The sequence below is a fragment of the Eubalaena glacialis genome, chromosome 1, assembly GCF_028564815.1.
Source record: "Eubalaena glacialis isolate mEubGla1 chromosome 1, mEubGla1.1.hap2.+ XY, whole genome shotgun sequence".
Lineage (NCBI taxonomy): Eukaryota > Metazoa > Chordata > Mammalia > Artiodactyla > Balaenidae > Eubalaena > Eubalaena glacialis.
The window spans coordinates 235,797,692-235,823,797 of NC_083716.1; the positions used below are offsets into that span (position 1 = coordinate 235,797,692).

General features: G+C 51.3%; 2 protein-coding genes across 5 annotated transcripts in view; one reads left to right on the top strand and one right to left on the bottom strand.

Moving 5' to 3' along the window:
• The window catches only part of AGAP1 (ArfGAP with GTPase domain, ankyrin repeat and PH domain 1), a 543,249-nt gene that overhangs the window by 125,026 nt on the left and 392,117 nt on the right, over positions 1-26,106 (top strand). The window lies entirely within an intron of this gene.
• LOC133101373 (large ribosomal subunit protein eL21-like) lies at positions 20,729-21,228 on the bottom strand. The gene has a single exon (XM_061206108.1). It carries the CDS (start codon positions 21,209-21,211, stop codon positions 20,729-20,731), a length of 483 nt encoding a protein of 160 aa, XP_061062091.1. The 5' UTR covers positions 21,212-21,228.

Below are 26,106 nucleotides of genomic sequence, written 5' to 3' on the forward strand. Positions count from 1 at the left end.
TGAAGATAAGACCTGCCTTGTAGGGTCATAAGTTTCCCAGCATCTCATGGGATCTCAAACTGTAATCATCTTTGGGAGGAACTTGGCGATGGAAGCTCCAGGCCAGAGAGCAGCGTGTTTCAGCCCTTTCCAGAAGGAAGAGGAAGTGCCGTGGATGGGCAGCCAGGATGCTGATCGGTGTGTCACAGACCAGCTCCATGGCCTGGGTACTGACCCCCCCGCCTCACTGGGCTACAGCGTCCTTGGCTGTAAAATAGGAAGTTAGACCTGATGATGATGTTTGGCCCCAAGATGCTATGACCGTGAAAGGTGAGCGTGGCACTGTCACGGCGGCAGCTCTGGGAGTGGGAACCCCTGGAGGCGCCATGTCTTAGTCTTACCCCTTGCACTGCACGTGAGGTGTCCCATAACATTTGACTCAGAGTGAAGAAAGCTGAAGTGTGCGCTCCACGACAACGGTGTGAATGGTCAGATTAAAGATAGACATCAAAATGATGTGGGGAAATGTTACTAAGTTAAAAACTGTTACAAAATAGTAGGTTGAATACTATCTCAGTTTTGTAAAACAAAAAAAATATATTTTTTTGATTTAAAAAAAATCTATATAATATACCCAGATAAATGATCAGAAAGAAAAACACCATGGTGTTAATGGCAGCTGTCTGTGAGTGGGGAGATTCCAAGTCATTGGATTTGCTTTCCAGGATTGGGGGAGATTAAGGCTGTGATCATGTGTGTCCTGGAGAGAGAGATTGCTCTGGCTTCCCTGTTGCGCACGGGCTGGGAAAGCAGGGACTGGAAGAGGGGAGTCCAGTGGGGAAGCTGGTAGAATCCAGGAGAGGGGTGGTGTGGACCTACGACAGGGACTTCCACCTTTGGCCGTACTGACGCCTTGAGCGGGGGCTGTCCTGTGCATTGTGGGATGGTCAGCAGCATCCCTGGGCTCCCCACCCATTAGAGGCCGGTGGCCCCCCTTTCCAGCTGTGACAACCAGGACCGTCTCCAGACAGTCCTAAGCAGATGCTCCTTGTGGAGCAAACTGCCCCGCTGAGAACCGCTGGCCTAGAGATGGCGGTGGGGACGGAGGGAAGGGGGAGGTTCGGGAGAGATCCCAGAGGAGCCTGTACAGGACTTGATGCTTGATTGGATTTGGCAGAGGCCAGGCTGAGGGTGGGCGTGGGGCTTGGGGGCTTGGGTGGATCACGGTGGCTCTCAGTTTGGGGGAGGGACCGGGATGAGTTCCGTGGTGGCCACGCCGTTGGTGCGTGTGAAGCTTCTATGGGACAGTTGAGTGGGCTTGTAGGAAAGGCTGTAGGGCCAACGGCCCTCAAACTCTGATCTGAGCAGGGGGCATCCCTCTGAAGGTCATCCAGAGATGGACAGCAGGCCACGGGGGCGGATGAACTCATCCAGGGTGACTGTGTGGCCTGGGAGAGAAGCCTGGGGAATCCCAGGGTTTCCAGGGTGGGCGGAAGAGGAGGAGGCTGAGAGGGGAGTTTATTTCTCCAGCCGGAGCTGTTGCTCAGCAGCTACTGGCGCGTGAGGGGGAAGCTCAGGGCAGATGCAGAAACATCAGGGATGACCTCGGGGGGCGGGGCTTCCCCAGCATCCTCTCCGTACTCCCCCGGCCTTTACTGGTGGGCTGTTTATTGGTGGGGCCGTCTGCTGTGTTTCTGGGCACACAGGAGGTGCGTTTTGTTTGCGGAAGGATCACAGGGCGCTATGGCTGCTGCGCCGTCGTCTGTTTCACCCCGTGTGCCTGTGCCATCCTAGTTCTGCTTCTCAGAGCTGTGAAAAGACACTTTAAGGGCCAGTGAAACTGTTCTGGAACTTCCTTTTAGGATTATTTTTGAGGTCTTAAGGGACCCAGGAGTTGATCATGTCATCAGGAATAGAATAGTTTCCCTTTGGGGACATTGGCATCTTTCTTGCTGTGATTTGTCCGTCGCAGGGTTCAGAGATCCACAGTTGCTCAAAAAGACTTCTAGTTTTCCTTGACGTGAGCATCTCCACTGGGGTTTTGGTGTCCCCTTGGGAGGTGGTTGTCAGCGCCCAGGGCAGCCCGATTCACAGGCACTTAACCCCGTCCCTCCTGAGGGGCGCTCACAGCATCATTCCCTGCAGAGATCATGCCCCGACCCGGAGGTGGTTGGGTGCGGAGAGCCTTGTCGGTCAGGGACTGCGTTCCCAGGGGAACAGAGACCGTGCTCTGAGAGCCTCAGATGCTGAAACATTTCCTGTCTCTGTTGAAGATTCAAGCTGGCCCATCTCCCAAGGTTCTGGCTGGTTTACCGTGCAGTTAAAAATGATCCCTAGTGGCCATTTTGGCCCCAGGCCAGGAGGGAAGGTGCTGTCCCTCCCCTCAAGAGATCAAGGGTCAAGAGAGGCCAGGCTGACACGGGGCAGAAGCATTATCTTCCAGAAAAGGAATGAACTGTGCATTACCTCCCAAATCACGTGTTCCCATCTCAGAACTCAGAAGCAAAGAAATCCTAAAACTCCAAAGAACCATTTCCCCCGCTGGTAGACGGACAGGCTCAGCTTAGTGAGAGACCAGTGCAGAGTTGCATTTCCTGGTTGTTTCCTGGCACTTCTGGTCCGTAAACAGCTAAGGTCTGTAATTAAACTGTCTGATTGGGAGTGCATGCAGCAGAAGCCATGAATGGGACAGGCCAGCATCTTTAACTCATTTGTATGTTCTCTTACCTGCCACCATTTTTACTCCCCTGTCATCTTTTAAGAATGTCTTGGGGGCAAATTCTAAAGAACAGTGGCGGGCAAACCCTTTGAACGGCACCTTGGGAAGCCTGCCTGACAAGGCAGGGAGGCACGTTTGTTCTTTCCCCTTGAAGGAGAACTGTCAGATGTTTGGTGGACTGGAAAAGATGGAAGAGAAGAGTCCTGATCTGTTGAGCTGGATTGAGGTGGGTTAGGAATAGGCTCTACTTCTGAGTGTTTTCTTGCCCAAGAACGATGTCTCCAACTCGGCCTTTTTGTAATGACCAGCCTGACGCCTGAGCTGACAATGGGACCCCCAAGAGAAAAACCAGGTTAGGATTGGAGGGTATTTCCCATAAATCACGCAAATCGTGTCCTTGCTCACCAGCCAGTTGCACATGTGCAGACCTACACAATACCAGAAACAATGTATAATGGGAGTTTTGAACTTTAAAAAAATACTCTTTAATCTTACAGATACAGTTCAGGCAAATACAACTCGACAGAAATATGTGAATGTCCCCAGAATGTGGAATTCTTTTTTTTAAAATACGTCTTGGTTGTGTTTTAGGGAAACTTGTAATTAGAAAAGAAATGCCTTTTGTGTTCTGTGCATGTCGAAAGCCTGCCGGTGCATTCCAAGGCTGCGATTCAAGCAGCACTTTGGTAAATGTCAAGGAGTTGGAGCCTCGGAGCTGGTCGCACCCTGTTCCTCCGGGCGCCGTGGGCTCCTTTCTTGCCCACGTGGCTGCCGGCTGGTCTTGCTCAAAACCTGCTACTCTGTCTCCGTCCAGAGCGTTGCTTCTCTCCCCCGACTTTCAGTGACATTGTCCTCTAAATGTAAAGAATACGCAAGCGATGTTACTGCTATGTGATGTTACTGCACTGTAGGAGATAATCATTAAAGAACAATTACCCCAGGCTGATTTCACCAACCCGACAGATGCCCTGTGTTCATTTTCCCATGTCCTCCTCCAGCCTTGTTCTTCTGTGTGCAGAGATGACCTTAGGATAACGCTGCGTGGAAATGGTCACCAGCTTTTCTACAGTGCTGCTCGGCCTTTACCGTTAACCTTTCAACAGTGGCACAAGATTCTCTCAAACATGCCTTCATCTGTCTGTCTGTGTATCTGTTTGTCTTGATCCCTTTTCGGTGGGCATTAGGTTGTTCGCTATTGATCAGCCATTTCTTCCGTCATCTCCTTGCACCTTGAGTCTCTGCTCAGCCTGAAGTCCCCACGTGGGTTCCTGGGGCTGAGGTGACACATGGTCCTGTGGTTTTCCGATAATTCCCAGGGGGTCGTCCCAAAGTGTCCCCATCCTCAGTTTGTGTGCCCCTCACCCGCTCAGCTCAGCCTGCCTCCTACCAGGGATTCATCCCCTAAGTCCCACTGGCTCGTTGCATGTACAATGGGATTGATGCTCAAGTGTGCATTTCTTACATCACTGAGGTCTGGGGCGTTTAGTGGGGAGCATTTCCGAAGAAACGTGAGGCTGGAGCCTTCTGCACACTCCCCCACCCCCCAACCTTCCTGGGCCCTCGGGCTATGGCCGCAGGCATTGATGGCCTGGGTCAGAGGTGGCAAGGGGCCTTCTGCACTTCTCTGCAGGGACGGTCCTCGCAGGCCCTCTCCCCGCTCCCTCCCTGTGTCCTAACAGCTGTCGGCAGAGACGTCCACAGGGCCCAGCTGTCCAAAGACAGACCCACCCGAGAAGGCGGTACGCTGGGAGGTGAAGCGGGGCCTCCGGCCACAGGCTCCTTTGGGCTCAGGAAGTCACGTGGCGGCAGAAGGCTCTGTTAACGAGGAAGTGCAGACTAATTCTTGCTTTTAGTTGGAGAAAAAGTGACTTGGGATCAGTTTTCGCAGCAGATTGCCTCAGGAGGATTGGGAAAGACACAGAGTTGGACTGGACCATAGCTACAACCATCTTCCTCCTGCCGCCGCCCTGCTGGGGAGGGGGAGGCCGGTGAATACCTGCTTTCTTGGAAAGGGTTTCCCCTTTCATGACCTTTAACGTTTCTTTTAATTGTGTTTGTCAGGGGGGAGTGATCGTAGTGAACGGGGGAATGGAAGGAACTGGAAACCCTCTCTGTGTGACACAGATGGATGTCTCCTTGTTCAGCGTTGCCCAGTAAGACCCACAGCATCTCCGCTGGGGAGCCCTTAGCAATTTACCTTATCCATCTGCGGGGCCCTGGAGATCAGGTTATCTTGCGTATTGGTCTGAGAACAATTCTATTTCCTTTTCTTTGGATAGGAAGCCAGCAATTGACAAGTTCACTGTTGAAACATAACTCAGAAATAGACTTTGTCAAGAACGACTTGTTCCCCCCACCCCCAATCATGCTGTCTCTTTACGGGGTCCCCAGTATCTGAGCCAGCACGTGCATTTGGGTCTTCCACATCCTGTGATCTTCCTCGGAGAGAAACGGATGATCTAATCAAAGGAAGCAGGTGACAGAGCCCCGTGGTGTGTGTTGCCCTTGTCTGGTGCCCCCGTGGTGGAGGAGGCCTGGGACCAGCGGGAGGGGGGCTCCCCAAGCCACAAAGCGGGGTGCCGAATTGCAGGGCAGCCTTCCCATTCTGGAAACGGGCAGCTTTCTGACCATGGAAAGTCAGCCTTGCAGACGTCTTGGGATTCTCTGCGCTGTTTCCGCTGCAGGTGGTCGAGAAGCCCTGGATGGACCCCTTGGAAGCAGGATGGGAGGCTGGGAGAAGAAAGTCTGGAAGAGCAGTCAGATTTCTTCCCCATTAGATAATCTGGAGGAGGAGCAGGAGGGGGAGCAGAGCCCGGTGGCAGCACCTCCTCTCTCTGTCCTGTCGCTGTCACATGGCGTGTTCACCGGTTGTGTGCGTGTGTGTCCCCGTCCCTGGGGACTTACTGGGAGCGTTCTTGTTGATGTTTCTCTCTTGTACTAGCTGGTGCTCACACAGGCGTTTCCAGGGAGTCGACCCCGTGAAACCACAGGGGAGGCCCCCCCTTTTTTTTTATTTTGGCTGCGTTGGGTCTTCGTTGCTGTGCACAGACTTTCTCTAGTTGTGGCGAGCGGGGGCTACTCTTCGTTGCGGTGCGCGGGCTTCTCATTTTGGTGGCTTGTCTTATTGCAGAGCACAGGCTCTAGGCGCGCGGGCTTCAGTAGTTGTGGCACGTGGGCTCAGTAGTTGTGGCGCACGGGCTTAGTTGCTCCGCAGCATGTGGGATCTTCCCGGACCAGGGATCGAACCCGTGTCCCCTGCATTGGCAGGCGGATTCTTAACCACTGCGCCACCAGGGAAGTCCGAGGCCCTGTTTATCTGAGAGTAGCTCGTCCTCATTCTCTGCCCCGGGATAAACAATTCACTTGCAGACTCTTAATCCCCTGGGCGGGAGATCCACGATAGCCTCTCCACGTGGAGGGAATCATTCAAACGTCCACATCGAATTAGCACGAGGCAAAGCGGAGTCAGGCACTCAGACCAGGAGACAGTCTCTGAGAAGTTGGCTAAACGGGCTCTGGGATTTGAGACGTGACCGAAATACAGCACAGTGGACTGTGGCTGTGAGGCCCGCCGGCTAGAGTCCTGTCCCCTGGTACGCCGTGAGCTCTTGCTGGAGAGCCCGGCGCTTGATGTGCTGACTTACACACAGAAATCGTTCTGGTAGCGCATCAGCTTTGCTCTCTTTTAAGAATGGCTTTTGTAGAACACATTTAAGTGTAAAGGGGGGCAACACCATCCAGATAGGGGGCTCCTGATCTTAGACCTGCGTACTGCCCTAGGACAAGAAAGTAGCATTAAAGCAGAAAAATAATTAACTGTACCTAAAAGAAAAGGTGGGCTGGAGTTGCTCACGGAGACAGATGTAGCCAGCGTGAAGGAGGTCAGGGGAGCAAGGTCATCCTTGTTCTGGAAAGTCGACGCGGGGGTCTGTGTCCTGACAGTGAAGAGTGCCCAGTGACACAGAGGGTGGCTTTCTGTTTGCTTTTTAAGATGCTAGTTAAATGTTTGGTCACAACTGCTTGCAGATGAGTTTATCATCTTGACAGTTGATCCCGGGTCTACCCTTAGCGTATTTCAGTGATTTGCTGAGCAGGAGGGAGAAAAATGTTTACCTGAGGGCACCTGAGTAACCTGAATATTTCAGATCAGACAGAGGCCTGTGAACTTTATCGAGGTTTTCAGTTGAGGAATCACTTGTAGTGGCCTACGAAAGGAATCCTGATGTTAACATGGTAGAATTTGGGGGAGGGAAAGATTGGGAGTTTGGGATTAGCAGGTGCAAACTATTATATATAGGATAGATAAAAACAAGGTCCTACTGTATAGCACAGGGAACTATGTTCAATATCCTGTGATAAACCGTAATGGAAAAGAATATTAAAAAGGAATGTGTATATATGTATAACTGAATCACTTTACTGTACAGCAGAAATTAACACAACACTGTAAATCAACTATGCTTCAATAAAGTTTTTTAAAAACTGGTAGAATTTGAGGTCTGGAATGAACTTCCATGCAAGTTTTAGTCTCATCATCACTTTGTGGTCCAGGCTCACGGCTGACCAGTTCAGGGGGGCCCAGGTGGGATCTGGGGGTTCCCCCTCCTTGTCTGCATCATGGACCACACAGCCACCGCTTCCGCATCAGTCTGGATTAGAGCAGATGGTTGCCATTCAGAAAAATTAAATCCTTTAGTTAATGCAGCCTCCCCATCCCCACCCCCAAACACAATCATACAAGAAGGTCAAGAGTACTGGGGTGACTGAGATTAGCACAAGGGCCTTCTTCTCTTGAACCTCACCCCCCTTTATTCTTAGAAAGCCCTGCACGGTTGTGGGCCAGTGTTGAGAAGCTTTGGCCACGGGCGTGTCCATCCGGTGGGCACAGTGCCACTTCCATCTTTTCTTTCTGTCTTCCCGCAACTGCCTGCTTGCCCCCAGCCTCCTGCCCCTCTGCCTCCTGTGCCCCCCAGGGCAGTGAGCTTTGGTTTCTTTTTTTGACCTTTAGCCCCTCGGTTAAGGGTGGGTCGTGAAATTGTGACGACGCGCTGGCCCTGCATCTGGGCCTCTGATGGGCCACGGATGGGCCAGCTCCGTCCCACTTCATATGGAGAACTGTGTAATGAGAACCCATGAGGAGTCTGCAGGCGACAATGTCAAACTTGCCTCAGTTAAAGTGCCTGAAGTCAGAGGTTCCAGAAGGTCAGCAGCAAGGGTACTTCGCCTGAGTGGTTCTCTCCCTGGAGAGAGGGTTTTCCATGTCCATGGTGAATCCAGCCACAGCCTGAAAAACGGTTCCTCCTCTTCAGGGTGATGCCATCTTCTAGTTGCTGTTGCCATAAAGTTAAAGCCATACGAAGACAGGAGCGGAGGCCACCGCAGAACCGCAGCTGTGGGGCTCGGTTCCCAGGATGTGAGAAGCAGGGCACCCCTCCCGCACCCTGCGCTAGAGCCATAGTGGGGAAGGATGGGTCGGTCCAGGCAGCTCCCCGCAGAGCAGCCTCCGCCCCTCCTACTGTTTCTCCATCTCTTAAATCAGGAGCAGGCGTTTTGGAATCAGGCTGAACTGGTTCAGATTTCTGCGCCTTCCCTTCCTGCACACTGCTTGCTGTGTGACTGAGTGATTCCCCTCCAAGTCTCTAGCCCCTTATGTAGAAAAAGGAGAGGGATAATGGTCTCCACCTCCGGAAGTTGATGGGGGCAGTGATCAGACCTAAAATGCGCATGCCCAGGTGCCCGTGGTGCTTGGAGCACTTGCACGTGAACTTTCATCCGGATTATCGCTGGTCCAACTGTGGTCACCCTGCTGGTGCTGTCAGCACAGTGGCTCCTCCGATTGGATCTTGGAGGACTCAGAACGCTGTGACTTCGTGAGGGTCCCAAAGGAGGGTGGTTCGACATTTCCAGAGAGCTTATTTAAAAACCCTTGACATGCACTGGAATTTAGTTGTGTTGCTGTTTAGGGATGGGCAGGGGGCTCCCTGGAGGAGGCGGGCCCCAGGAGGGAGGTGGGTGTGGTCACTGGGCAGAGAGCTCCAGGACCCAGAGGACTTTGTGGGGCGGAGGGGAAGGGCAGTTTCCTCTAAAAGAGGGAGTGAGGCTACAGGAGATGTTTATTTTCCTATTACAGAATAAGTCTTAGAGACATTTTGGGTGCAGTTCTGTCTCTACTTCCAGGAGATTTTTAATTTTTCCATTATTCCATCATTGACTTTGTCATGCTTTAAAAGCCTTTCACACTTGTTATATGTCTTTTAAAAATGTGTTACTTTAATGATCCTTCAATGCCGTACCATTCTTCCAGAATTCAGGGGAAATAAGAAAGGGTGGGGAAATAGAACATTTGGCATTTTACTGAATCAGTCGTTTTAAGACATTTGCTCAAGTGTTTATCTAAAATGGGCTGTTAACGTCAGAAATGTCAGAAAGGACATCAGCCCTCTGTGTCCTGGAGCAGCGCTTTGCACACTTGAATAGAGATGCTTAAGAAGCAGTCTTCTTGAGACAGATTCCTGGGCTCCACCCCCAGAGATTCTGATTTAGAAGGTCTGGGGTGAGGCCTGAGAGTCTTCATTTCTAACACTTGTGCCACGTTCTCTGTTGACGCTGCTGGTCCGGGGACCACACGCCAAGCAAGGAGCACTGGATTTTAAAGGGCGCGATGGAATATGCAGTGTATCAGGTGTCACTAATGTAAGGATCTGGGCTGTGCCTAGGTGTCCTGAGGTTGATGGAGATGAAATCAATTAGAAGCACTTCAGCTCTTCATTTAGATCAGGAGCTGGCTTCTCTTATCATTTACGCTGGAGTGCCTTTTACATCAAAGTAGTGGCTTTTTAATTTCTAGCTCGAGTTAATATGTGGAGTTGCCGAGGCAATAGAATTCAGTAAATCAAACTCGATGACCATGTTGGTGGACAATCAGAAAAATGTGTTTTTGATTGGAGAGTGAGCTTTGGATGGAAAAGATGAAAGTAAGCACTGATCAGACCTAGGAGGAGTGAAGAGAGTGTGAGGGAGCCCCTTGCTGCTCTGGGAGCTGGGTGGGTGGGTTTGTGGGTTTATTCATTCACTCCCCACCCCTCCCCCACTCACTCCATCCGTTATGTGTTAGTTGTTCTCCATGGCAGTTCTAGGCACTGGGGACACAGCAGAGAAGAAAGGACATAAAACTGGACGCTTGTGCTACGGCTTGCATTACTTCTGAGGTCCGGGGGATTCTTGTAAATGAGATTACCCTCCCCCTACCACCCTGCTGTTCCGAAGAATACCTGGCAAACAGGGCACAGAAAATTTAACATGAAAAAAAGTACCCGTTTTCAGAGTAGAAAACAAAAATGCGGTTTCTGCAAATTACAGACCTGTGAGTTTAGCTTCAACTGCTGCTAAAAGTCTAGAAAGACTTATCAAGGAATGTTCGGTGGGAAGAGCTAGGCAGCTCAGAAGAACCCCAGCCTCTGTGACTGTTGGCAGCCTCAAGACCAGCCAATATAGCGACAAGATGGGCTGCCACTCTGTGGGCAGTGCCAACAGGGAGGGAGATCTGGTACCATCGAGAAAACTATGCTCTGATGTCTGCATAGCAGTATTCTTGAAAATCTTTTTTGATGTACTCTGATCTCCATTTTGACACGTTATGGAAAACATACTTGCACTGAATGTTACAGACAAGTGGCTGTTCCTCATGTTTAAAGAGCTCATGCAAATGAACATGAAGATTCCCGTAGGTAAATGAACGAAACCCAGTTAATCTGAGATGCCATTGTTTGAGCAAACAAGCGAAGATTAAAACCAGTGGTGACATTGACACAGAGGTATCCATTCCTGTGGCCGCGCTGTGGGGATGGGCTGGACGGTGGCCTGAAGAAGCCTGTCTGTCGGTGGGTAGGGGGCGGGCAACACTGAGGCCCCCAAATAATGACGGGGCAGTCGAAATAATTTGCTCTTTCTAGAAAGCAGTTTGGAAATGTGAATGGATAAATGGTTTGTACACTTTGACCCAGGAATTATGCTTCTAGGAATCTAAGCTAAGGACATTAAGAGATTTTCACAACAATTGATGGAGTAATTTGTATTTCTACCTTGTCGTGTTCCAAAAAGGATATAAAGTAGCCTACTTTATAGTAGGATGGAAGGGGTAAGGCAAGTACCATCGATGAAAATGTCTTCTCTTGATGCAAATTAGCCTTACATTACACAAAGTGTCTTCTAGTAGGAAATGCGTAGGGTTTGGGGCACCTTTTTGGTTTTTAAACTCAGTTTTGTAATGGTTATTTAACTGAGGGAGAAATACAGGATGACGCCCACCGTAGATCATACCAGAGGGGTCGGCTTGCCTTCATTTGAAGACACACGTGGACTGGGCAGGAGACTAGCTGACAGCCTTTCCGAAGACGTAGGGAAGGATGCTGCAAGTGTGTCCCTCTGGAGCAGGCCACCCGACCCCGGGTGGCTGGGCCTGGCTTCCAGGTTTATCAGGGGACCCCACCGAGGCCACCTGGTCACGCTCCAGCCTCTGTCCATCACCCACCGAGGTTCTGCCCACCCACCTGCTGGGTTCCTATGTCTTGAGACTCTTCTCCTACCCTCTCCCTGTTGGTTCACTCACCCTTGAGGAACTGCCCTAAGCAAATTCCCTGGTCACATGTCTGTGGGGTGATGACACTGATTACACCTTAAGGGGACAGCTGGAGGAGGGCTATGCATGTGAACACAGGAGATTTCAAAACTTTATTGCACAGACATTGCTGAAACCTCGGGGAAGAGGGCTCAGCACTGGAGATAAACAAAAGTGTAAAAGATAGCAATACCTTTTCTTCCAGTGATCAGCAAGGGTGGGAAGGCAGCACAGCACCGGGAAGGAAAAGGGCCTGGCTTTGTAGTCAGCTGACCTCGCCAGGAATCCCTTAACCGTCCTCTCTCCTTAGCTGTGTGGCCTGGGGCAAGTCCTTGACCTCCCAAAGCCTGTTTCCTCCTCTTGAAGGGAGGAAATGGTACCCAGCCATTGTGCGGGGGCCCCCTCTTGCTTTGCTACGTACAGCATAGTGGCGTAGGTTCACTGCTCTCTTCTGCCTGATTTGTGCCAACTTTGTTTAGTATTGGATGGATTAAGTAGTAAAGGGGAAACAGTCAGGATTTAAAGGTGGTCGGCTTGAGGAGAGAGATGTAAAGATAGGTTTTAAAGTCATTGTCTTGCTCAGAGCATAAACAAAATGGTTGAAAGCCAGCCCCAGTCCAAGTTTAACCATTAAAAATAGCCTTTCTTATTAAAAGCAATACATGTCAAGTTTAGAAAATACAGATAAAGAACCAGAAGAAACATCTTACCGGTACTGAGAGGAGATTATAATCAGTGTTCTCCAGCTGCTTATTTCAGTCTGGCCTGTGATGAGGTGATAAAAGGCAGCGGAGGGATTTTATTCATAACTGTGTATTTCATGTAACGTGGGCTCTTTTTTTCCTGGCCTCTTTGTAGCCGGTGGAATGGTTGTCAGGAACCTCCATTCATTCTTCTTTGCCCAATAATGTGTTCATTGCGGTGGTATTTCCTGGACAGCTGGGGCTGCTTAACTATGTAACAACAATAGCAAGATGAAGGAAACAGACTTTCCAATGGAATATTTTGATATATGACAGATCGAAAAAGGGCACAGTATTCTGCATCACGGATACTGCTGATTGAATGATGACCAGAGAAAATCTAATGGGCCCAGCATCACTGTCCGAAGGTAGAGACCAGAGTAAAGAGTGGTTCACCCCGTCCAAGGTCATCCACAGATGTCCGTGTATGGGTTTAGTGGAGATGAAGTGATCCCAGGGCAGTGACACATTTCAAGTGACAGGAACTAGATATTGGTAGTCAGTAGTCCCCCTTGGCCAGTCCTAAAGTTGACGTGCTCCAGTCCTAACCCGCAGGACTTTTTAAAGACTGTCTCTTCTCGTCCCACGTGACAGCGCTTGACGATAATTTCATCTGAAAAGGCTCCATCATGGGTCTCTGCTTTATTTTCACGAAGGCAGATAGTCTCAAGAAAATGAGAATAAAAATATCCAACATATTCTATCAGATTCTCTGAGTTGCTTCTCATGGCTCTATCTGGACCAAATTTAAACATTATAAGGAGTAAGCAGTGCGGTTTTCAATCTTTATGTTGTGTCTTTGTCACTATGATTTGCATTCATATAGGAAACCCAGCAAACTTGGAAAGAAAATGACTTTCTGAATCATATTCAAACAAGCTCTTTCATGAATAAAAAATATTAATTACCGTACCCAGAGTGATCCCCAGGTTGTTTTTGTTTGTTTGTTTTTTGAGTTGTGTGATAACAGAAACATTTGTGCATTCCACCCAAGGTCAGCATAGATTTAAAAGCAGACATACGCTTTGAAAATTAATTCATGCTGGAATTGAGAACGTGGAATTAATTAGGTGTCCAGAAGCATCCCAGGCTCACCTCACTTTACTTTTGATCCTCATGCCTTTATTTCACCAGTGTTACACTCCCTACCCTCAAAGTCCAAAGTGAAAGCTGATGGAGAGGGCAGACCCTGCTGAGTGCTTTTATCTGATCAACTAATAACAAAGTGTTTCTCAAGCCAGGCTGTGTGTGAGCCGCACCCTGAGTGGAGCAGTTACCTTGGAGAGAAGCAGGTGGCTCCCCTGTTGCTCTGTGGGTCGCCTTGGAGCAGAATTCCTTACTTTGTGGGAAGTAATCTAACTTAACCATATATATATATATATTTTTTTTCCCCAGAAAGTATGATTTATTCATGTTTGAATTTGTTCAGTAGAGATTTCCAGCCTCCTTTTTATCCCCCCAGTGAGACTCTGTCCTGCGTGCTGTGGGCGAACCTCTGTTGGATCAGAGGGGGCAGTGCAGAGGAAGGCAAGGCAGTTGGGGCTCTGAGCCTTCCAGTAAGTAACTCGCAGGGCTGCACAGGCTCAATCAGACAAGGGAAGAAAGCGTCTTGTCCGGGAAGGCCGTCCACTGCATGTCCCCTTCCCTGTGAGGACATAGGAGTCGTCCTTTGCCGCCAGACCACAGCCCATTCCCACTGGCCTGGGGGGTAGGTCATGCCTGCTGCTGATGGCTGATGGGGACACCAGGCGGGAGAGAATATTGCTTTCATTTATCCTGGTGCCTTACTACTACTGTGGAGGCTTGGGTTTGAACATGACACACCTTTTTGGCCGGACAGTCCTCATGCACTTGTTCTAAGGGCTACTTTAAAAAAAGAAAGAACTGACTTTTAAGCCTAAAATCTTGCTTTATGCCTAGTGAACAATGCAGTCTGAACATAAGAGCTACAAAGGAAAAGAAGCATTGCATTCCGCTCTGTGCCAGGGGTCTTTAGTTGAAACTGCTGACCATACGCAGGGGTTTTGGTTTAATATTGGAGCAAGACACGCCTGGTTTTAAATGAATCCAGTAATGTCCATGACAAGGTAGAAACGAGAGTCAAGACTGATCCCAGCCCACACGTGTGCTGTGAATTTTCCTAGTTTCCCCAAGAGGATGGCAGTGAGCCTGGGGCGGGGCGGGGCGGGGTGAGACTCGGCTTCCTCCGGAAAAAGCTGAGTTGCTCTCTGTCCTGAGTTTCACCAACTAGTGACTGTTACTCCCGTTGGGGCCTGGGGAGCTTGGGAGCTGAGCTGAGCATGGCAGCACCTTGTTGAAGTCGGGCTTGCTTTGAGTTTTTGCTGCGAAAAATGCCTTTTGTAAATCCAAACGGGACTATTAGATATTGAATGCACCCCTTCCTTTAAGAATCGTTGTTGTTATTGGTTAAACCATGATGCCATCTGGATGATGCCATGAGCTGTGAAGCCCTAACCCCCAGTACCTCAAAATATGACTGTATTTGGAGACAGGGCCTTTAAAGAGGTTATTAAGTTAAAATAAGGGCACTAAGATGGACCCTAATCTAATAAGACTGGTGTCCTATATTATAAGAGGAGATTAGGACACAGACAGGCACAGAGGGAAGCCGATGTGGAGACACAGGGAGAAAACACCACCTACAAGCCATGCAGGGGGAACTCAACCCTGCCGACACCTTGACTTTAGACTTTTACCCTCCAGAGCTGCGAGAAAACATGATTTCTGCGGTTTAAACCCCCGAGTCTGTGATACTTTCTGACGGCAGCCCAAGCAGACAAGAGCAGTGATGTTTCAAACGCCATTATGAACGTTAAACTGTTGGTCTTGGTCATCAAGGTCATTAAAACCTTGGTAGCCAATTAATCATTTATGGACATTTTCCTTTACACTGTTAACCCTTTTGGAAAGCATTTCTGCTGCTCTGTGCACACCGTTTTCTGTTAGCAAAATAAATCTCTTCTGTTACTAGAAATGATGAGATTTTGCTTTAGAAATAATGCTGCTAATGTAAGCCTTGGAGGAGCTGAGTTGACAAAACCACGAAAGGTCTGGATCCCCTGGGGGATGGGCAGTTTTCCTGATGCCCATGCCGTGGTCCTGATCTAATTGTATCCGGAGTGTGTCTGATGCTAAGAATTTATGGCTTCGTAAGTGAGTACATTCTCTTTAGGGAAGGGAGGACTGCAATTGACAGACTTCCTTGCTGCCTTCCAGGGTCGAGGTCGGGGGCCGGGACGAGGGGTGACAGGGCCCTGGGGGCACACAGGGTGGGGGTCAGGGGGCTGGTTTCGGGGGGGCCGGAGAGGGCTCCCCAGGAGGAGGTGGGCTCAGCAGGTAGACTGGGCAGTGGGTTGGTGATTTGGGGCCATTAGGTTTTCCTGGGAGGGTTGCCCTGGAGTCTGGCTGGAGGCTGAAGCCCTCTCAAAGCCTGTATGGGGAAGGGGAGGGAGCCTAGGGCTTTGCTCAGCCCTGAGGGAGGGATTTGGGGATAATCTTCACCCCTGGACTGGTACCTTGTCCCTAGAGATTCAAGTGAACTGGGCGCCTGTTTTACCCCAGGCTGCCTTGAACTCTCAGTTTCCCATCGCACGGAGCTGGGTGAGGGGCGTGTCGTGTGCGTGTGTGCGTGCACGCGTGTGTGTGTGTGTGTCTGTGTGTGCGTGTGCGCGTGTGTGTATCACTTCCTCTGCCTGCCTGCTCCCGAAGTCTGTTACCTCTTTCCCCAGCACCACCCGCAGCAAGGTGAAGTTCCCTGACCCTCTTCCGCGACGCGCTCTCACCCTGTCTCCCCACCCTCACTTCCAGTGCAGCCTCCCTCTGTGGGCTCGGCCTCACCCCTTGGGTGCAGTCGGTGCTTTGGGGAGGGGGTCGGGCAGGGCACACCTGGAATGAGATCCAGGGCACCTTTTCAACCTCTCTGCGAGTTACTTTCCAAGTCTGTAAAATTAGGGATAATAATAGTGCCTACCTCATCGGGGCGTTGGGGGAATAAAATGGATGAACTGTGTCACAGCGTCTGTGAAGGGCCTCTGGCTGAGCCTGGCCGTGGCCTGCCCTCCTCCAGCCTTGGCCTTGGTCACATCGGGAAGAGGGGGCCAGGGCTGCTCTGGCTGAGCCTGAAGGCCCCGTGAGGGGAGGCCGGGGCTGCAGGAGGGTGATGGGGAGCGGGCTCCTTGGGGGTCTGGGCGAAGTGCTAGAAGGGCTGGCTTGGGGGTGGGCCTGCCTGCCCTGCCTGCCCTGCCTGCCCTGCTGGTGGCCTGGTATCTTCGAAGCCTCAAAGGTTAAACCTCTGGTAGGACGGAGCCGCACACACTAGGCTTTGGTACTGGGAATCTTCGATCGACGTAAAATACCTTTTTACATCTTGTCTGGAAGGGAGCGGGTAAACTGAAAGCGTGTTGCATGCGCGGCTTACAAAGAATGGCCACACCACGGCCCTTCATTCTTGGCCACGAGTGAGACCCGCCCCTGGCCTGGCCGCAGGAAGTGGGCCAGGCCCCTGCAGGACAGCCTGGGGGAGGTGGTGTGAGGAGGCTGCAGGCCCAGGTTCATCCCTTTGCTTGATGACAGCCTGTGAACGCTGGCAAGTTCCAGAGGAGTGGTGTGTGCCGGTGGTTTTCGTGGATGGCCGTCCCAAGTATTAAATTTCCTTGGGTGTGAACTTGTAATTCCGTAGAGCAGTCTTCCTGAGAAAAAGGCCTTTTGCATGAACATTCTGCTGCCTAGGTCACCGTTTTTTGCGCCCAGAGATTTCCAGTGACGGCTGTCGCTTCCCTGGAGATTCTCGGACGGTTTGGGTGCAGCGAGGTGGTATTTGCAGAGTGGCCATCCCTGTGGGTCCTCCACAGCTCCTGACGGCTTCCCTGAATGTGCCATTTGAAAAGTGAGGAAAACCATTATTTTGAGAACTTCTGAAGTGCCAGGTGCTCAGAGCCTTTGGATCCTTGCATTAACTCCGGGGGAGGTCCCATTAGTAGCCTCCCTTTAAAGAGTTCTAAGTCATTTCAGGTGTTGTATTTCTTCGAGGGTGTTCTCAGCACCTGGCTCAATAGCCTGCATTTCCTTCTATCTCGGGAAAGGCCCGGTGCTCGGCGGGTAGCCCCTGTATGCTGACTCCCCGCTGACCACCCCCATCCCGGGATGGCTGGGGACCCCTGGGCGAATCCCCACCCGCCTCCTTTTGCATAGTGGGTGTGGCCCAGGCCCGAGGGGTGGGCAGGGAAGGAGCAGCCCTACCAGGGGATCCCTCCAAGGAAGGCCTTCTCAGGCTCCAGACTGTCTGCCCTCTGACCAGCACTCCCCTCCCTAAAATGAAGCTTCTGCTGGGGGGTGGACTCCCCGCAGGCAGTCAGGCTCTGGGAACTCGCCACCCCCCCCCCATCATGTTTGCCTGTTTTCCACCAAGGGAGGGGCACCTTTTCGCAGGGGGCAGCCACCCAAGATCAGCTGCAGCTGAGGCTTTCTGTGGCCAGGGGAAGAAATGAATCACCGTCTTCGCCCGAGTCTTTCCCTAACCGCTGGAGACTTTGTAGATAAACTCAGAGGGGGTTGGGTGGCCGTGCAGTGTAGTGGTATAAACTGGGGCATCCCGGGGGGTGGGGGGGGGGTGGGGCCAGCAAGTCAGCTGACCTCTGCGGTTATCTGTAACATGACCGACCAAGGCACTACCCCTCCCCTCCGGGACTCAGCTTGGATCAGCCACCTGGGTTGATCGAGTGAACCGTTAGGCAGCATTTCTTAAGCAGCACGCTGATAAGGGCTGGGGTTTAGAGAGAAAGCTGGTGGCCCCATGTCAAGAACCCTGATCTTCTGGGGGAGGTGGTTATGCAAATGGCAAATGGCAGGTCAGAGCAGGGAGATCGATACCCAGAAGGGGGGGGCACAGGTGTGTGTGGCGGGGGGGTCACACACAGACATCTGAGCCGGGCCCCAGTGATGAGAGGAGTTAGCTGGTCCTGCAGCCCCAGCAGGAGGCAGTGGTGAGACTGGGTGGGGAGGTGAGTCAGGACTAGGAAGCAGTTTGATGGGTTACAGGGAAGACTCTTGGGATACAGACGACACACGTTAGCTCTAAGCACTGGCGCCGGTGCTTCACAGACATCATCGCATTTGGTCGTCTCATCTGCCCTGTGGTTATCACCTTACTGCGTAAGTGAGACTGGGTGCAGAGAGTCAAGGTCACTTTCCCAAAGTCACACGGGGTTTGCATCATTCTGGCCGTGGAGTCTGGCACCCCGGTGGCTGTATTATACTGCAGGGGTGAGTGGGGGCTGTCTGGGGCCTGGGGCACCAGTGCAGGAGTGGGCATTTTCCTCTGCAGGTGACACGAGTCTCTGGGGGTCTGAGCGGAACTGTGCCCTAAAAGTCCGATCATAGCAGAAAGGATGGTTGCCCGAGAGTGGGCTAAGCCGGGGCGTGGGGCAGCCAGGTCCACCTGCTGTGGGAATTCAGTGGAGGATGAAGAGGATGGGGAAATGGAGGGAGGAAGGAGAGTTGGGAGGACGTTGGCAGAGGCCAAGGGCACGCAGATGGAGGAGAGGCTCTTGTTTCTGTTTCTTATTAAATGGGAGATAATTGAGCATTTTCGTGGGCTGGCCTGGCCGAAGGAGAGGACACGATTGTGATGGATGGTACAGGGTCCGTCTGCCAACTCTGAGCGGGAGACGTGGGTGTGGTTGTGAGGCTCGAGAGTGAGGCCGCCCTGAACGCTGGCCTGAAGTCTTCCTAAGAGGGCCTGGTGCCCTGGCGTTCTCAGGGAGGGCGGTCAGCCCGGAAAGTTGGAATGGGGAGGGTGGGTGGGAGCCCAGGGCTGCAGGATGCTGGCACCTAGCCCTTCCTGCTGTGCGAGCATCTGCAGTGGGCCCGGTGCCTCCACGCTTGAGCTTGCACGAGAGCCTCCTGGAGATGCAGAGGGTTGGGTGGGCGCCATGTGCTGCCGGGCCGTGGACACGTGTGAGGAGCGTCGGTCCAGTGGGGTGGAGTTTGGATGGACCCACCTTTGTGGGGAGCGCAGGAGCAGGGGTCTCCAAGGCACCAGTGGCTGGTGTAGACAGTGAGATGTCTCTCGGCCTTTGCCGGATACAGAAGGATCTGAAGGATTGGGACGGAGAGGATTCATTAAAATAACCGCTTTGGTGCAGTTCTGGAAGGAGAGGCTGGCCGGCATGGAGGGCTGTGGGCAGAGAACGGCTGTTGGAGACGGAGGATGGTAGGACAGCGCTAGTTCTGGGTGTGGCTGTGGGAGGAGCCTCTGGAAGCCAGTGAAGGACAGGCCACTGGGGCTGAGGAGGCAGGTGTGTGTGACCTGGTTCTCCCGGCCGCCCTGGCCGCCTCCCTTGGGGTGGAGTGGCTGTGACAGAGGGACAGGAGAAGAGGGACCCAGGGATGGCGCCTGAACCCCAGCTCTGCACATCACTTGTTGCGGAGCCAACTAGTCATGTCTTAGGTGGTTATATGACTTTGTAGTTTAGAGGCTTTTCAGGCTGCCCTAGATCCACCCACAGTGGTGCCCAGAGCTGGCAGGTTAGGCGTCGTGAACCTCCTTTTCCAAATTTGGAAAGTCTTGTGCTGGTTCATTGCCAGGCAGATCACAGAAGTGTTAGCAACACTCCTGGGGGGACAGCGATGACGCTGGAGGGGAGAGTCAGTAAAGATTTTGAGTCCTGTGGATTGTTTGGCCGTGGCTGATTTATTTATCACTGCCCCCTCGGTCCATCTTTTTTCATGGAAGGTCCTGGGGTTGGTGGTGATTTTTGAAAGGAGGCAAGCGTAGGACAACATCATAACTAGGTAAAGAAGCTCAGAGCTGCCCTAGTTGTCTGGGCTAGAGACCCAGCCTTGCCTTTCCCCTGCGCCCCCCTGCCCTCCCACCTTCCTGCTCCAGGAACCCCTCACCCCTCGCCCCTACTCCTTGTGCACTGGGTGCTGATGACCAGTGTGTGGCAAGCAGATGAGAAGGCACAGATGTTCTGTTCCATCTTACTGCGTCAGAACTCATCCCGGCGACCCACTCGTCTTCTGTCCCCAGAGCTCTAATGCAAATTGTAACTACCAAGGGGCTGGCTGCTGCCATCAGCCGCCGTGGAGCGTTTATCCTCCGAGCCTGGGGACCACGGAGCTGGTGACACATTGGCTAACGAAGGCAGGAGGCTGGTCACATGTCTCCCACTGCGGATTTGGGGCAGAGGGGGGATTTGGGCTTCGAACAGGCATCTTCACATGCTGTTTTCAGCACTTAGAGAAAAATATATCAAACCTTCAAGTCCCCTGGGCACAGATGAAAGATTTCCAGATATCTCTGCAGCCAAATCCCACACAGGATGCAGTAGTGATAACTCTTGTTCAAATAGGCTTTTCTTGATGGTGAGCTTTGTAGCAGTGCGGATAATAATTCCCACGGCATTATTTGTGTCCTCGATTCTTAGTTTCACAGAAGTTCTGGATTTTACGAATCTTTGGGGTCATGGATCTAAAGACCAGCCTGGTAAACATCCAGCTGTTGTCACACACACTTAGGTGGCTGCTCTTTGACAGTTCCTGGTATTTTGTTTTTACTCCAGAGGCTGTTAGGAGGGTCCGTATCAGACTCTTCCCTGTGTTGTGTTTTGGTTTTTTTACAGTCCAGGTCTTTTATTTTCTTTACACCCATCATGCCACGAATCCATAGGGAATGGGCTCCAACAGTTCAGGCTCCTTTCCATCGGTTCTCACGAAGTGTGCTTCTCTGGGTGGCGCAGGCTGGTGCTCCAGTTGAACCCAAGTACCTTTCTCTTTGGCTCCCTTCTTTTCCTGATCATTTTCCTTCACCCGTTTCAGGAAGCTGTCTCGGCTCTTAGGGTGCTTAATATGCTCGATACGCACATTAATTCTCCTGGCAAGAATCTTGCCCTTAACTTGTTTGTTTACAGTGATGCCAACAGCATGCTGGGTAACATTGTAGACTCTCCCAGTTTTGCCGTGGTAACATTTGTGGAGCATTCCTTTTTGAACAGTGCCCGGTCCCTTGATAGCTACAATATCACCTTTCTTGTAGATTCGCATGTATGTGGCCAAAGGAACAACTCCATGTTTTCTAAAAGGCCTAGAGACCATGTAGCCGGTGCCCCTCCTCTTTCCCTTTGTGTTGGTCATTTTGGCGAATTACTGGAAGATGGCAGTTCCGGCCGAAAGGCTCTTCCCTGGGTTTTGATTGTCGACGATCGGGCAGATGTTATTGTTAGGGGAATCCCTTCTGGTGGATCCTGCAGAGGAAAATGTTACCAGGTCAGCCCGGCCCCTCGGCCCCTCGGCCCCTCATGCAGTCGAAGGCTGGGAGGGTTAGGTAATCTGTAGGAGTTTCTTGGGTTTTCTCCACACAAATTCCAGAGCTTCTTTGCAGCTGTTCAGGGGACAGGTGCAAAGTTGTGTGTTGCCCTTGATTAAATCCTTCTGACTCATCAGCTGAACTGCCACAGAGAACTGGAGGCCGGAAAAGGGGAGCATCCTTGCGGGGAGCCCCGGCTGCAGCCCAGTGTCCGGCATCGCAAGGGTGACCGTAGATGGGAGCTGCTCTGGTTGTCACTCCATGGGGTGTTGGCATTTGTTTCCATAAAGTGACAGGGAGTAGGCTTGGCTTTCATTCTATCAGCGTCTTAAGTCACTTTTGCCTGACACTTAGCAAGGAAGACGACGAAGATGTTTCTGACACACTCCTGTATTTGGGAGCGAGAATCTGTTCATAACTGACAGGGGGCATACTTCTGAAATCAAGACTGCTCCTCACTGGTCTGCTTAAGTGGCTCTGAGGTTTCCTAGGGGCTCCTGTTCCAGCTGTGTGGAGGGCCCTCTCCTCTGCTCCTCCCCTTTGGCCTCAGGCAGGTGGCTTCCCGTGGACTCAGCTGCTGTATCTGTGAAATGGGTCAAATTAAAATCTTTTCCAGCTCTAGCTTGCTGTAATTTAAACAGCGGTTCCCATTTGCAAAGGATGGAGTGTTGTCACCCTGAGCTAGTGCAGGAGCGGACCGTGTGACAAAGTACCTCCAGCCCTTGGTCTGTGGCCCGTCAGGCCTGCACACAAGTCCCTGCAGGGGCTCGTGGCGGGAGCTGAGATCCCACGTGCCCTCAGGTGCTCTGTCCACACCTGGGCAGTGCTGGAAGGCACTCCTGGGTCCAAGCCTCCAAGCATCTTGCTTAGGACATTTTCTGATTAAAAGTAATACAACATTGCTTTGGATTTTAAATAATTAAGGTAGGCCAAACTTCAGTTTTTTCCTTTCCAGCGTTTTAATCACATCCATGATACTTATTCATTTAAACTAATTGTAACTGATGACATGTCTGTCACAGAATGAGGACCAGTAGTGGCCTCCTCTGGAACTCCTGCTATTCTTCGTATTTTGGGAAGGATTACAGGACATCATTGCTTCTCTTTTTGTAGAGAGATTGTCTAGAGCTTTTCATTACTACAAACAGAGGCAGGCAGGACTGGCTGAATTAATAAAATGGTAAAATGAATAGCTGAGAAGACGGGAACCCCTAGTCCCCTTTTCACGTGGGTGTGTCTCGCCTGTGCCTTTGGACCCGCCCGAGGCATTTTGCCTTCAGGAGACATTTGCCGGTATCTGCCGACAGGGGGAGGGGTGCTCCTAGCATCTAGTGGGCAGAGGCCAGCAATGCTGCTAACTGAACATCCTACGATGCACAGACAGTGCCCCTACCAAGAATGGCCCAGCCCGGAATGCCCAGAGCGCTGCGGTGGACACACCCCGCTCTGGATGAAGGCCAGATACCGCTTCCCTTTCGGAAACCTTTTTTTTTTGAGTGTTTCAGGTAGAAATAATAATCTTCTGCCTTCCTCTTCCCCGCCGCCTTCTTATCACATGTAACATTTTCTTCTGGTTGGTGGTTATTTGTGACATTTGTCAACCCCCGCTGTCAGAGGTCCACCGACTGTCAGGGTGTTTGTTCCTGATTCACCTTCGACATGAAATCGTCTGCAAGTCAAGTGTGAGCGCCCACGCTGCTGCCCCGCGCAGGTGTGGTGCCGACCACCAGCATCTTGTAGCGATCACCTGTCACCTGGAATCCGCAGGAGGGTCTCCCAGAGAAACCTCTGCTGGCAGGATACTGAGCTGGACTTGAGCTACCGCTGGGGGTGGGTGCGTGGGTCTCCGGCCCTTCCTCTGCCCCGGCCCACCCGTAGGGGCACCCAGCTGTCTGGCTTCCATGGGGACAAAACTGCCTGATTCTCAGATCTGAGGATGCCTTCGGACGGGCAGTGGATTGAGAAAACCCTTTCTTCTAAGGTCACACCAAGTTCAGTTGTAATCAGTAGTCGCTGACCTGGTTTCCTCACTCTTAAGCCTGGAGTGTGGCTGTCTTGCCTGTTGAGGCTGCACCTTGGGGCTTCCCGTTAAAATGGAAGCGTGTGGAGCACAGGCACTGCCTTGGGATGTCTGTGCATCCGTACACGTCACACAGTCCCGTCGTTAGGCTGGCAGTGACTGCATTGCTGTCGGTCCTTGAGCAAGAATGCCGGTAAGATGTAGGTGCTCAGAGGCCCCCCTGTGGTCTTTCTTCTGCTGAATGCCCTTGCCCCAGGGACTGAGCACGTGCCTTGTCCTTCTGTGACTCGAGGGCCTCTCACCTGAGTTCCACTTGAACCTGCAGTTTATAAAATGAGGGAAAATGGGGCCCCTAATGAGTTCAGCCCAGGCAAGGTGATTGCAGAAGCTGAGCATCACGGTAGATCTTAGATCAGAAACCCTTCCTCCTGCAAGGATCTGACTCGAGTCTTCTGCCAAAAGGTAAAACATGAAATTGTTAGGAAAACACACATGTCTTTCTTTGCTTCCTATTTGTATCTGTCAGTCAACCTGCTGCCAGAAAAGAGGCTGTCACGTGCCCCGTGACGGGGGGCGGGTGGGGGATCCTTTGATGGCTCCTGGGGTGGGCGTGCAGAGGCCAGAGCACGGTCCACGGGTTGCAGGTTTCTGTTGCCCACAGATGTGGTTCTGCCAGGATCCTGTAAACGTGATGACTGGCTGGCAAGTTCTGTTAGTTGGAAAGTCAGCTTGCGGAACAGATGGCTCTGCTGACTACCAGGGGTTTCCTTTAAACAAGGCTGATCAGCTCTAGGAAAGCTTGCAAAATAGTATTTTCATGCAGGATGTTTAATTTATAGGCAGCTAGAAATGGCCCGGGACAGGGAAGTCATGGGAGGGTGGCCAAAGGATCTCATAAACTTGGGACGGGGGGAGGGAAGCCAGCTGCCGAGGTGATGAATGGGGGCGTAGGTAGGGCTGGCCCCCTCTCCTGGACCCCCATGTGGTCCTTCCCTTTCTGACATTGGCATCTCTGCAGTGCCAAGGCTTTGCCTGCTTGCCTGCCGGCTGCTCGGTTTTGATGTGGCAGTGAGATCGACTACAGTCTTCCCTTCTTTTTTTTTTTTTAAAGCCAAAATGGTGATACAGATATACTCCATGGCATGGAAAATTTCAAGAAGTAATGGTGTAGCAGGGCTGCTTTAAAAAGCAACAGGAAGATAAAGCGGTCATGCCCACCTGAACACATATAGTATGATTATTTTTATTTTTCAAAGGCAGGTCTGGCTGTGAGAAAGGATTTCGATTTTGGAGAGGCAGGTTCTGTCTGAGCCTCTCTCTGTCTTGTTTGCATCGGAAGAGCCCATGTATCCAGGGCAGTAGGGAGAGGCCATTCTTCCAGGTTTTTCAGTGCAGACGATCAGGCCTCACACGGAATCGTTACAATTGGTATGGAAAATGGGTGCTACTTGTGAGGGAGAAAGCACTGAAAGATAGTGAACAACACCGGCTATAGCAGAAAGAGGTCTCCTCGTTCAGTGTCATCTAAGATTCCAAGTTATCTAAGGTGGATAGAATGGAATCTTCTACTCTGCAGCCTGCATCCTTGGGCGGCAAAGTGCAAAACCCGGGCTGGATTCCAGACAACCGTGGAGTGATTGGAAGGACCCTAACAGTTCAATATTTGAGTTCTAAAGAAATGCTGTTTCCCCTCCTTGGGCTCTGTGAATGCCCAAGATAACAAGATATATTTTATATCTTATGGGGCAGCTGATTTCATATTAAAATTCATCTCAATGTTTGGAAGTTGCCATGGTCTCAAACACTAGTGAGAATGGATGCCAGGCTAAGTTAGGGCCTTGGATTCTGGTCCTAACAGAGATCCTGGCCTCTCTGCATTGCTGAATTTCAGTTTCTCTGCTTATAGACCTGGTGGACCTTTAAGTCTCGACAGCTGTAAAATTGGAGGCTTTTGCTGTCTCTTTGGGTGCTCATCCAGCAGACCATGCTGGGCACTGCCCTGTACCACCCTTTCATTCTCCTCTCTGTCTTTGTATGTTACATCACTTGGCCTTGAGAACTGCAGCGTCTTTCACAGGTTTGTGAATTCTTGGAGGACAGACAGACTCTACCTTCTCACTGCGGAGTGCCACAGTAGATGCTCAATATATATATTTGATGAATAAATGAACAAATGGAAAAATGAATAAGTGAAAACTTGCTGAGATGTTGAGATATCATTTGTGTTCAATTAGTGTCAAATGCAGTAATAGTCACACATTTGTTTCTCTCTCTGATGTCCACAAAGCAGAACGCTGACAAAAGAAATGATGTTGAAGCATGGAAATGGGCACAGGCAGTGTGACCCCAGGTTTAGCTCTCAGCCATGAGCTGCGTAGCCTTGGGGAAAGCACACACCCTCTCTGAGCCTTCACATTCCCCCAACCTATGGGTTCTAGAAACCTCATTCTGATAGATGATTACTGCCTGGCTCTAGCTCTAGAAGTTGGTGATCTGTGTGTCTTATCAAAGGGGGCTTTTTATTGAAACTCAAAAGGTAAGACTGATCTGTCCTGGGGTCCCCATCTTTGCAGTGAGGACATGTGAGAGACACATTCCTGAATCCTTTAGTGCCAAGAGCAGGTGGATGGAGCTTGTGAGCCTGTGACAGTGGCAATTTTGTGTCCAGGTAGAGCCACTGAGGGTGGTCAAATGTGTTTTAAA

Excerpts from the sequence above, each read along its gene's own strand:
- LOC133101373 (XM_061206108.1), bottom strand. The coding sequence starts at position 21,211 with ATGACCAACACAAAGGGAAAGAGGAGGGGCACCGGCTACATGGTCTCT.